This window comes from Idiotropiscis lumnitzeri, chromosome 14, assembly GCF_059441095.1.
Source record: "Idiotropiscis lumnitzeri isolate Australia: NSW breed Sydney's pygmy pipehorse chromosome 14, RoL_Ilum_1.0, whole genome shotgun sequence".
NCBI classification, from domain to species: Eukaryota; Metazoa; Chordata; class Actinopteri; order Syngnathiformes; family Syngnathidae; genus Idiotropiscis; species Idiotropiscis lumnitzeri.
This window is the reverse complement of record NC_142404.1, coordinates 18,218,104-18,230,721: the sequence shown is the minus strand read 5'-3', so window position 1 is coordinate 18,230,721 and position 12,618 is coordinate 18,218,104. Positions and strand designations below refer to the sequence as shown.

Here is a 12,618-nt window from a genome sequence, read left to right as displayed (position 1 = left end):
CATTTACGAACACAGACCTGCAAATTTGATAAGCATTCGTTTTATTCTGTTAAAACAATCCATTGGAATTTTTTTTAATTTTTTTACAGGGAGCAGAATCTGTTCTCTTACTCTTCATTTCAACAGCGACGGTGTTCGGGTAATATAATATGTCAAAGGATTTAAAAAATATATAAATAAAAATAAATAATAAAAAAAATTAAAAATCATTAAAAAAACTAATATATATATATATATATATATCAAATTATTTTTTTATTCTACAGATTGATAGATTACAGATTGCAGCCATCGAATGCATGCTAAACATTAAATGGTACAATTGTTTGAACATCCAACGCGCGTCGGCGTCACGCTAGCGAAACTTACGGCAGTCTGTTTCGTCTTCTCCATCGCCGCAGTCGTCTTGACCGTTGCAGCGCAGATTGAGAGGAATGCATTTCTGTTTCCGGGTGCACTTGAACTGGCCTGAGAGGCACACGTACGTCTCTGAAAGAAAACATTTTCATTTTCCAGCCATCAATTTTCTCAACCACTTTTCCTCATTTTCTCGAGAGATGGTGAATCATTCAAAGGGACAACGGACAGACTCGCCACAAATAAACAACGTACTGTAGACGTAAGGGGCGGAGCTAGAGGGTGGCCAAGGCCGCCCCTCGACACGACGAGGCCACCTCCATGAAGAGCAGAAAATTTGGATATCAGCCATTTGTCTGTCACTTTCTCATCGCTATTTTCTTAGACCCCTCGATACTCTGCCACAAGATTTTTTAAATTGCATATTAAGTGCATATTTAAAGAATAAATGAAAAAGTACAACGCTGGACTTTCGGGACCCTCACGCTCTCTCAGCCAAGGAAGACTGGCAAGGTACAACAAAAACTCTTTCATTCTCGTTTCAGTTCTGTTCTGCCCGCCTGGAGGGCACATGGCCTCATTTATCTCGCTCGCCAAAGAGTTATCTCCGTGTGTGGCACGGTGGGATATTGTGGTCCGAATCTGCTCCATCAGGCAAAAGCTGAAAAGAGCGAATTTGTCCGTCTTTGATGTCATCAGCCGTCCGCTCGCTCGCTCGCTCACCGCAGTTGGCTTCATCCGAGTTGTCGCCGCAGTCGTTCTCTCCGTCACAGATGAAAGGCGGGAGGGCGCAGAGACCAGTGCCGCACTGAAAACGTCCGGGCTGGCATTTGAATTCCGCTGTTGTCATACAAATACAAAACGTGAGAGGCTGTCCAACGGCCTACGAAAAGGTTCAGCCCACTTAGGGTAAACGATGGCAAAAATGTACTCACGGCAATCTGCAGGTTCATCCGAACCATCCCCGCAGTCATCCACCGTGTCACATTTCCACCAGAACGGGATGCACTCGTCCGTCCCGCAGCGAAACTGTTTGAACAAAGCGCAGCATCGGTGAAAACTGAAGAAGACGTGCTCATGAAGCCTCCGTTCTTCAAAGCAAGGACACAAATCGATACACCAGCACCTCACGGGCCCAATGGAGCAAAAACGGAAAAAAAAAAATAAATAAAATAAAATAAAGCCAAGCCATGCTGTTGTTTGCCTTGGAGGGGAAAGTTGCGATGTTGGAAAAGTAACCTCATCCGAGCGGAAACGGCAACGACGCATTTGCTGACCTGACTGGAGGTGCAGTTGGAGAGACAAGTCTTATTGTCAGCAGCCAGGTAGAAATTACTGGGGCAGGCACATTTGTGTCCGCCACCGGGCGACAGCAGACACAGGTGGCTGCAAGCGCCGTTTGCAATCTGACACTGGTGCTTGGGCACTGCGGACGCAAACGCACACAATTACCGACGTCGGCGAGAAAAGGAGAGCGAGCGCGAGCGCCGTCACGTGCCAGATGGCCTTTCTACCTTCGGGCTGGCGCAGAGAGTGGTAGACCTTGATGGATTTGATGGCCTGCCAAGAGTTGAGGAGCTCCAGACCTTGAGCGCCCGTCGTCTTGTGAACTCGCCGCAGCGATTTGGATTTGCCGTCCGTCCAGTAGATGAAGTCCTCGAACAAGGTCAGGGCCATCACGCCTTGGATGTGATCAGACGACACTGGGGAGGGACAGATGGACTTGGTCGACTTCAATCATCGCTATTCTCTGTTCAGTCGCTGTTTATTTTAGAGAACGCTTTTAAAACCAAGACTGCCGTTCGCACAAACCGATGTGGAAGCTGATCGCCGAACTCTTTGCGAAAGTGATTGAACATGCGATTTAGCGGCTGCGGTGTGCAGTCGAAAGCTCGGATCTCGCTGACCGGCGAGGGTTGGTTCAAGAACGCAAATGGTCGCCAAGAGCCACTGCGCTTAATTTACTGGAGGCGCTCACCACGACAACAGCGTTTTTGGGGACCAAAGAGAGAAAAAAAAGGTTTGGACATCGCATTCACTGAGCCAAAGCTAATGGAAAAAATATGGATTGCCATTTTGGGAAGTTGTAAAAATAAACGTACGCCAACTCCTTGCTCACTTGTCTCCAAGTCTGGTCACAGAAGACAACAATAATTTTTTCCTTGATTTTTCCATTTTTTGGAGCGTGACGTCGTCGCTGGTTGGCTGCCGTGATGCAACTCGCAGTTCAAAACAGTTCCATTTTTTTAACCGTGCCTAAATTCAAATTGGCAAATTTTCGGTGCTTTGTCCCATCTCAACATTATTCGCGTCGCACCGCACGCCATCGCGCCCGCTCACGCCAACTCCATTGACTTGAATTCCATGGCGCCGCCGGAAACGCTCACGACCAATTTGGTGTGAAGCTAGCATAAAACGCCTACCGAACATCTTCGCGACCAAGAACGTGCGCACACACTCGCAAACCTGAGCCCCTCAGTCGACGTGAACAATTTTTTAAAATGGCGCACAACAGGCCCCCCTGAAATCCAAAAGACATTGTCTTTGTTTTCTTGCCGGACGACCGCAACGCCGCATTACCTTTGTGTCTCTGCGAGCCTTCCATGTTGGCGAACAGGAGATGGTTGTCATCCGCCCAATAGAGCCTCTTGTTGGTGTAATCAATCGCCAGAGCGGTGGGACTGTAGATCTCCTTGTCGATGACGACCCTTCGCCCGTGGCCGTCCATGCCGATGCGACCGATGTGCGGCGCTTCGCAACAGTCTACCCAGAAGACATACCTAGTCCGTAGAACACGAGAGTTCAGTACGCTTTCAACGACACGACGACGCGTGACATTTATTACGCCAGAGCCGCACACACCCCGTTTGGGGGTCCAGGACCAGATCGGTGGGCTGCTTGAGGCCTGAGCTGATCAGCGCCGTCGGATAGAGACCGTTGGCCTTGGACACCTCCAGCGTTTTCTTTTCAGCATCGCACCAATAAAGATTCTTTCCGATCCAGTCCACCGCCAAGGCGCTGGGAACTGCTGTTTTGTGGACAATCTGAAAACAGATCACAAAACAAATACACGCACATAAAACAAAAACAAAAAAAATCTTGTGTTGGAGTCGAATTAAAAAAAAAAAAAAAAATACACACAAGGTGTCTTTTAAATGTGTGCCCACGGCCAAAGCAATTTGTTTGTACTTTGAGCATAATGAAGCATTTTGATGCCAAACGAGTTTCGGAGCGCACCGTCGATATCGTCGGCAGCGATCAATACTTTCGGAGCAGCAATTTGTTGTCCGCTTGTCTTCAGCGTTTCTGATGCCTCTGGGACCCGCAAACATTTGTCTTTTCCGGTGCTTTTTAGTCTCCCATTTTTGTTTATTTCTCTTCTCGGTATTCCGCGCATGCCGTCGGTAGGCGGGCCAAGTGCGATAGCAACTGAGTAAAAAATAAATAAAAATGAAAAGAGCTACAAGATAAAATAAATGAAAGGGAGCTCGGGATTGCGGCGATAAACGCGAGACTGTAACCACTCTGGGCGACTAAATGTTGTTATAAAATACAGAAAAAGGATCACGCAGCCAATCTCGTTTTTTTGAAGCATGAATAATTGTGTACAGCTCTTAAATTAGAAACTACAGACGTCGCGCTCAAATCATTTCAAAGCAGATGAGAGGGAGGATATAAAGAATCAACTTGTCTGGATTCTGATTAAAATCGATATTTTGGGGAAAAAAAAGGATCATTTAAGTGGCTGGTGAAGTTGATCTTATAATTTTTATTTTATTTTTTTAAATATTTTTGTATGTCCAGTTCAAATCCATCCTGTGTGCCGCAAATGTTGACAGTACGCACGAGCAAAAGGACAATTCCCCGCCGGTGCAATTATCAAAGACTTCAACCAAATTGTTATCTTGTGCCAGTCAGTCGTTGAAACGCCAAAAAAACCCCAGCCAGTCGCCACGCCATCTGCGTAAAACGTACATTTTACGCTTGAAGCGGACACGCCGGAGGGGAGAAGAAGAAAGACGGAGGCTTTGGCAAGCGCTTTGTGAGTGAATTAGCTGAGAAGTGATGGAAGGTATACAACGGATTAAAAAATAAATCAATAAATAAAAATGAGTAAGTATGTGGGAGTGCCATCAATATCTCACTAAATCTGGCCAGCTGGCAGACGTTGGCAGATGCCGTGAACGCGGCACTCTGTCTGCCATTAAACAACATGACGCGTTCGCTCGCTCGCTCGCTCGTCATTACCGGCAAAATATATCGTCTTGGCAAACCATTAGGCTGTCACCCAACGAGGCAATTTCAACCACAAAATCAAAACACGAACATGTCCTTCATTGTCGAGTATTAAAAAAAACAAACAAAAACAAACACTTCAGGCAGTATGAAGATGATATTCATTATTAAAAAAAAAAATAAAAAAAAAAACACTTTCTGCTCCAAAACAGCACGATAATGACTCAAATCATTTATGCAGGATTTCACCTGGTGAATTTTAATTTAGTTTCTTCAAAACATGAACGACGTTCTTCATCATTATGGCGAACACGAATAAAGAACTAAAAGTTGCAAAAGCGGCGCTGGCTGAATTTGAACATTTTCAAAGATAGCTAGCGCCTGATTATTAAACTCACACACGATTTTCCTACAATGTGTGTCCTTCTCAAGTTTTTTTTTTTTCCCAGATGTGTTGAGTGGCGTTCAATTTTGACAACAAATACTTTGATTTCCGCTAAAGCATATTCCCAGGATGTGATTTTGAAAAAGATAGCTCATTAGGAAGCCACCTGTAATTAAATTTCTCGTTTCGTACTTGGCAATTCTTCAACTCACGTAAATGTTGTGGTGTGGTTAGGAACGCTCCAATTTCACTTGCGTGCGACTTTCAACAAACGATGATATGCTGATGGAATTTTGATTGCTTTGTTCGTTCCAAACGGATGAAAGAAAACGAATGTCAGGTCGAACCCGCAAGAGAAGAATGGAGAGTGACGAGGAGCATTTCATTCATTGAATTCATCATTCAGATCAATTTGCATGGCGACAAGACCAATCTGCTCGTCGCGCTGACTAGCATGAATGGTTCTCTTAATGAACTTATTTGTCCTCTTGCGCAATCACGAGTCAAACATACAAAGCAAATGAGTTACATGCCGTCGCAATGCTAATGAGATGAAGAGTGCAGTTGGTGATGTCAAACCGGCAATTTGGAGAAAACAAGTTCATGTGTTTTATTAAAAAAAATGAAAAAACAAAAAACAAAAAAAAAAAACATTGTTGCAATTATTAGCATCTGATTTAATTGATTTGGAGGTTTTGCTTCTGATACTAGTAGAGTTGATTCGTGATGAGTAAATGAAGCTTCAAATCTGCTTCATGAACCAGTTGTAGTATTTTTGGGCTCCAGTAGATGGCACTCTCTGTTCAACATTGGACTGGAAGCACGCTGACTTGCCATTTTTAAACCCTTTATTTCAACCAACAGTGCCATCTACAGGACTAAAAAAATTCAACGACTGGTTCATGAAGCAAATTTGAAGCTTCATTTTCCCATCACTAGAGTTGATCTCATTTATTAGTTTAAAAAAATGGTCATTTGCTTCAAGATCTCACTTGACAATTGTGATTTATTTATTTATTTATTATTATTTTTTTTTGCACAGCTGGAGATGAACAGAATGCCGACTGGACGTTACCTTAAGATCGCTCCCATTAAGTCGCATCCTGTTGATCTTCCTCCCGCTGGGCCGGGATGAGTCCACCCAATAGATGAATTCCTTCTTGTAGTCAAAGTCGATGTGTATGATGTTGTTAAGGCCCTGGCGATCACACAAAAACTTTGAAAAAAAAAAAAAATCGATTCCATTCAGTGATTCGCAAACACTTTTTTTTTTTGTTAATGTACGTATGCCATGTTTAGTGACGGGCGAAACAATAAAATGCTCTTCCACAAGATGACTAAAGGTACATAATGAACCTGCAAGCCCACATTTTGTGACTCGTATTGCCAAGTGGTGCGCCGTGATTTTTTTTTTTCCGATGTGAAATATGTGCCTTCTATCAAAAATGCTTGAGAAAAATTCATCTACTCATGTTTTTTTTTTGTTCTTTAACTGATGTCAAAGATGGCCAACATTATCGCAAAAAAAAATAAATCTATACACACACATCCGTGCCAATAGTACAGAGGGGGGGGGGCACAACAGTGGCTCATTTACATAAGATAGGACCGCCCCTTCAAAGCAGGATAATCGCAAAGATTCTTTCGGTATTTTGACGAAAACATGTGACGGATAATTATTATTCTGCTTTCCGAGAGTTGTTTTGTTTTCAATACATCTCGTTGAAGCATTTTCTGATGTCACATTTGATGACGGGCGCCGGACTTGAGACAAATCAAAGCAGCCGACGTTCTCAAACCTTCTCGCGGGACCTCATTGTCACTCAGACACCCGGAAAAACATGTGCCCCCCCCCCCCCCCCCCCCCCGTTCGGTCTCACTCCGAGGCTGCCTTGAAAAGGTGTCGGATAAGCCGGCAGGTGAAATGAGACATCTTCATCAGATCATCAACACCTTCGCAGACAGGCGCCAAAGTGCCCCTCGGGAGCGTCGCGCTACTCCAAATATCGTCGGTTGCGATGAAATCAGCACGCGGCTTTTATCAGCATGCTCGCAACTACTTTTTTAGTGTCCCTGTGGAAAGTATAGAAAGCTTCCTGCTGTGAAGCTTGTCATCAAGCGCAGGGCTCCAAAAAAGCCGCACCAAAAAGCCTCTTTGAAATATTCCGATCTCCGCCACTTTTTTCACGTCAGCTGCCTTACAGTGCACGGAATCCGTACGTCGGAGTGGCCAATTTAGCAGCCGCGGTTTGGGATCTTAGTAAGCCCGCAGTGTGAGGCGATCGTGCCGCTACATTTCCATTTCCCGTACCTGTTTCAAGATGGTATAATTGGAGCCATCCACGCTCAGCTTCCGAATCTCGTGGTGGTCGGCCATGATAAGAAAAGGCTCTTCGGCTGAAATGAGGAACGCACACGATTGCCACTCGAATCGCGACGACGGAATGAAAATGAAAAAAACTCGAATCTTGGCTCACCTGATGCCGCCTTGCAAATATTCGGGTGGCGCTCGGGGGCTTCGTAGCCATCGACGCACAAGCACTTGTAGGCGCCGTAGGTGTTGATGCAGCGCTGGCTACACGGCAGGGTGGCGACGCACTCGTCCACATCCACACACGTCCTCCCGTCATCCTTCAAGTGGAAACCTGGCCAGCATTTGCACTGGCGCAATTAGAGAACAAGAGGTCCATTTGAGCGAGATGAGACGTCGTGATGACGAACTAAGAATAACTTCAAGGTGTTTGTATCAGCGACCGAGGATACACTTTAAAGCTTTTTTTTTCGTTGGCCAGTCGCCGCTCTATTGCTGAGACCACAAATGTTGGAGATAAAAGCTCCACATTGATGCGCTCCCTGTCCCGTTCTGACCCCGTCGCCGCAGGAAAGCGCAAGTTTATTGCGCTTTCAGCTTCTTTTCAGACGCAGCAAGCCACATCTTGGGCAACCGGAAGCGGAGGAGGAGGCAAATCCAGGGATGAAGGTATAAACATTCACAGTGTGATAGCAGCGATGGCCGGCGAGTGTGGCCTTGACCCGGATTGTATCCTGACAGCACGCACCAGGAAGCGGCAAACAGTTGTTGGCATATCATTAAAGCACCCTTGCAAGATTCAAGGTGATTCCAAAAGTCAATGTATGCATGCGCCTCCCGGTTTTATCGGGTCCATGCCGTGACACGTTCACGTTCAGCGTGTTTAGGATTCACCTGCAGTGCCTTGCGTCATCGCTTGGAACTTGGAAGTTAGTTAACACACTTTAACGGCCGTAAGAAGTCGAACCGTGTGAATCCTGACGGCGAAGCGCTCAACGCTTTTAGTCCGCCACAAAAGAAATGCTAAGTGCATCAATAGCGTGCCATATTGGAGCCGTTTATCACAGGAGTCAACAAAACAAAAACCCGATTCATTTTCTCGGTCTAAACAATCGAATCAAAGGCGAGACAATGCGTGCAAAAGCAACAATGGCACAACGATTTCATGGCGCTGCTGGAAGGAAGATAGAAGAACTCGCAAAGCGGCCAGTCAGATTCTGCAAAGTCATCTCGATTTGGAGTTTCGCGCCGAAGGGGGTCCGAAGGATTTCATGATCTCAGGAGATTAAGGTAATGGAAATATGAGCCTTGGCATCTTAAATTCATTTCAAGAAATCACGTCACTGACAAATATTGTTAGCGACGCAGCCTAGACGATGACTTTGGTTCGGGATTTCTATCTTCGACTTCTCCTGAAAAAAAAAAAAAAAGAAAAACTCATTTATAACATCTACATTCATCAACCGGTTTTCTGATATGTTTTTTTTTTTAATTTTTTTTTTTATTCTCACTAGGCATTTAAATTGAATTTTTATAATATATAATAAAATATAATATAAAATAATATAATATAATATAATATAATAAAAGTTTTTAAATCAAGGAATCATTTATTACCGTATTTTTCAAACTATAAGGTGCACCGGTTATAAGGCGCTGTCGCAACGAAAAGGTCTATTTTTTGGGGAAATATCCATAAAAGGCACATAAAGGGAAGCAAACCATTACAGCAAAAAAGTCCAATTTCAATCCACGTACATCCGACATTCATACAAAAGGCTCATTGTCGGTTTTTGAGAACATTTGAAGAGCTCCTTATAGTTGGGAAAATACGGTAATCGTGATTTCAATATCAATTGAAAAGAAGGTGATTATTTTTGTCAGAGTAGTGTCGCCAATACGGATCTGTCTTAGATTAACGCTCGTTTGCCAAATTTGGGATAGGTTTCACCTCCTCATGACCTCGGACAAGGGTGAGCTTCATGGAGAAATAAAACAAGTACAGTCCAGTCGTCTGGGCTCTTACCTTGTAGCCAACGGGAAGATCCTGGCAGTCCTGCGTGCAGCGGCTAACACGTCGATTCAAGCACTCGTTCACGTTGCAGTTTCTCTCATCCGACTGGTCGCCGCAGTCATCTTTCCCGTCGCAGAGATTGCCCTCGGAAATACAGCGTCCGTTGGAGCACATGAAAAAGGAGCCGTTGCACAAACTTCCTGAAAAGAGTCACACACGGTCGTGTCGTAAAAGTCGGCGGGATGTCTTTGTCCCCACGTAGGACCTTGATGGTTGAATTCCAGTCACGGACGCGCTGTTGGACGGAGCGGCTTTTGTTCCCGTCACGTGTCCTCATCACTTTGCCGGGTGCAGCCGGTAACTCCGTTCAAAAGCTTCCAGCTGAGAGTCAAACAGCAACGTTACCTGCGGCCAGACATTTGAGGTTCAGAGGCAGTTCATCCGAGTGGTCGGGGCAGTCTGCGTAGCCGTCACACTCCCACTGTGCGCTGAGAAGACAGCGACCGTCCCCGCAGCGGAACTCTCCGGAGCCACATGAGCGGTAGACTGGAGACAGATGGACAGACACAACAAGTCAGTTTTGCAGGCTTCTCAATTGCGCTAAACGAGGCTGCACGAGACAACGGGCTAATTGTTCAACAGTGGAGTGGGGGGAGGATTTTATTTGATTTGATTTTTTTGTGTGCTGTCCACACTACAGAATTCTCCGGACTATAAAAACTCTTTTTTGAGAAAAACAAAAACACGACATACAAGCCGCAGTTTTCTATGTTGAAAAAAAATGAGTTGTTTACTGCATGCACAGAACGATTTTGTACTGTGAATGCACTTAAAGGTACATAAACAGATTGTTAAAACTGTGCCTTTTAACACGGCAACAACTTGGCTAATTAAAACGGAATAGACCCAAGAGAAAAATAAATAAATAAATAATCGAGATTTATATAGCGTCTTTTCTGAACTATAGAGCGCCCCTACTGGTGAAAGAAAAATCCACAGAAAAGCCGCACCGTTGGAATAGTATGGGACTTTTCATTTTGATTTTATTTTTTTTGTTTCAATTAGTATAAAATTAGTTTGTCATTTTAGTTTAATTTGTATTTGGTTTTAGTATTACTTTTAGTTTTTGTCAAAATGTGTATGACTTACTGTGCTGTAAAAACTCCACACAAATATTTGAAAAATTAAATGCAAATTTTCTCATTCGCATGACGCTAACATGAAACCCACAAGCTAGCGAAATGAATAAAAAAAAACATCCCACGTTCCAAGCCCGCTCTGCACAATAAGCGGACAGCACTTTGGTTCAATTTACCACCAAATCATATCTTTCAAGTACAAATGCAATATTTCATCAGTCATAAATCAAAGCGGCGTCAGACAATTCCCATTTGACGATATGCAGTATATGTTTATCTCGAAACAAATGACAGTACATCGAAGCGTGTTTTCTGTTGCCAATTAAGTCCGCACATTAACGAAACGCGCCGACGTGAATTAAACGACATAGAGCATCTAAAAAAAAATCTCATTTTCAGATTGTGCATCTCATTTAATCAGCAATAAATAATAAACGTAATTCTTCCAAGCAGGTGTTTGAGTGTCGCGGTGACTCATTTGGGCTTCATTTTGCCGATCATTTTTGTACCGTCACTCGTAGCCTCAAGCTGTCATTAGGCTGAAAGCGAACAGGAGAGCGCATGCAAATGATCATCATCATCATAAACGGCGGAGGACTCTTCAAAGCGAAAGGGCACGAAAGGCATCCACTTGCCGCATTCCGCAGACTCGTCGGATCCGTCGCCGCAGTCGTCGTCGTGGTCGCAGACGAATCGCTGGGGGATGCAAGCGTTGTTGCGGCAGTGAAAGGAGCTGTCGTCACACGTGTTGTTGGGCGCTAAAATGCACGGGAACAAAGCAGGCCCGGGTGACATTTTCAAACGCGCCACGGTCCTCAATACAATCAGAACCAGCTGGCGTCTTCGCCTTCATTAGAATTTGACAGCGGCCTTTCATCAAAAAGCCGTTAGCGTTCAAATGCGCCATTAATGTCGCGTCCTACGACGACCGACGGTCGACAGACCTTATATGGCTCCTCGCTAGACACTTTACATTTGGGGACTTTTGTGGGATTGCCGAGCGAGGATTCATAACGATGCAAATTAGCTGCAAAGTGCGAAATATTTAAAGGCTGCCGGGTGGAATCTTTATTGCCCGATCTCAATGGACTCAAACTCAAAGAAGGAAATGTGCACCTCTAGAGACTTAGCGATCATTTTTCTCCGCTCAATCATAGAAATGGACAGAAAACGAATGATGCAACGTCGCACGGCTGGAAATTGTCCGTTTAGACCGATTAGAAGTCGTCACTAGCCAGCGAAAAGCCGTGAAGGTTAAAGTAGCTGTCGATTGCTGAGTTAGCATTTTAGAACAATTCGGTTTGTTGCCGTTTCAAGTCAATGACTTGAAAGCTGCGTGTTGAATAGCACGTCACTCCTTTGGAATGCGACACACCGAAGGGCTCTATTTTCAAAAGGCCTGATTTTCATGCAGGTGCAAGGATTTGACCAACATCTGCTCTAACCTGCCTCAGCGCAGATTTAAGTCGTGCGTCGTGCCGGTCAGGAAACAAGAGCCCACGCGTATCATCTGATTTATTTTTTTTTGTCAGACCACAGTTGTAGACTTTAACGAAACACCCAAATATTTGTATTTTCAAGCTGTGGTCATGCATACAACTGGCATAAAATGACCGGCTGGGTCAATGACTCGCTCGACTTGGAGGACTACAAAGAACTACAAGTTGGAGTTTACCACAGCCGGCTGCAGAAAGTTCGTCACTCCCGTCGGGGCAGTCCCTTTCGCCATCACACAGCCAGCGTTTCGGAACGCAAGCATACGATCCCGGGCAGCTGAACAGCCCTGGAGCGCATGTCACTGAACCTGAGGAAGAAAAAGGAAAACAATAAAAAAAACACACGCACAGACAGTGAATACATTAAGAGCACAGTAATACAAGTTCAACAATGTCATGTTTTATGTTAAGTCTGTTTTTAAACAGAGGAAAACAGAAATTAGATATTTAAATTAGGCAGTGTCAACTATATTCAAACAAAAAATATCATTTTTTTTTTAAATCACAAAAGCATGGTGTGATGGTTCCAGGAAGAAGCAGCTGGCCACAAATGAGAGCGAACAAGTAAGAATAAGTCGCACGCGTTCATTACCGATTGCCCCATTCACAGATCGATGTCATCCAAAAATCTAAATTGTCGCACTTCAATCCAATCTTATCGGAAGAAGTTGCGTTTGACT

General features: G+C 44.4%; 1 protein-coding gene across 2 annotated transcripts in view; it reads right to left on the bottom strand.

Moving 5' to 3' along the window:
- The window catches only part of LOC148323843 (low-density lipoprotein receptor-related protein 1B-like), a 185,633-nt gene that overhangs the window by 29,778 nt on the left and 143,237 nt on the right, over window positions 1–12,618 (bottom strand). For both annotated transcript variants that reach the window (XM_088315974.1, XM_088315976.1), the window contains exons 52-65: window positions 12,118–12,246; window positions 11,078–11,200; window positions 9,709–9,849; window positions 9,316–9,503; window positions 7,456–7,639; window positions 7,290–7,375; window positions 6,054–6,176; window positions 3,220–3,401; window positions 2,938–3,137; window positions 1,872–2,060; window positions 1,635–1,783; window positions 1,293–1,386; window positions 1,081–1,197; window positions 370–489 (exon numbers count right to left, since the gene is read on the bottom strand). In XM_088315974.1, coding sequence (XP_088172100.1) covers window positions 370–489; window positions 1,081–1,197; window positions 1,293–1,386; window positions 1,635–1,783; window positions 1,872–2,060; window positions 2,938–3,137; window positions 3,220–3,401; window positions 6,054–6,176; window positions 7,290–7,375; window positions 7,456–7,639; window positions 9,316–9,503; window positions 9,709–9,849; window positions 11,078–11,200; window positions 12,118–12,246 — 2,025 coding nt within the window. The remainder of the gene's footprint in view (window positions 1–369; window positions 490–1,080; window positions 1,198–1,292; window positions 1,387–1,634; window positions 1,784–1,871; window positions 2,061–2,937; window positions 3,138–3,219; window positions 3,402–6,053; window positions 6,177–7,289; window positions 7,376–7,455; window positions 7,640–9,315; window positions 9,504–9,708; window positions 9,850–11,077; window positions 11,201–12,117; window positions 12,247–12,618) is intronic.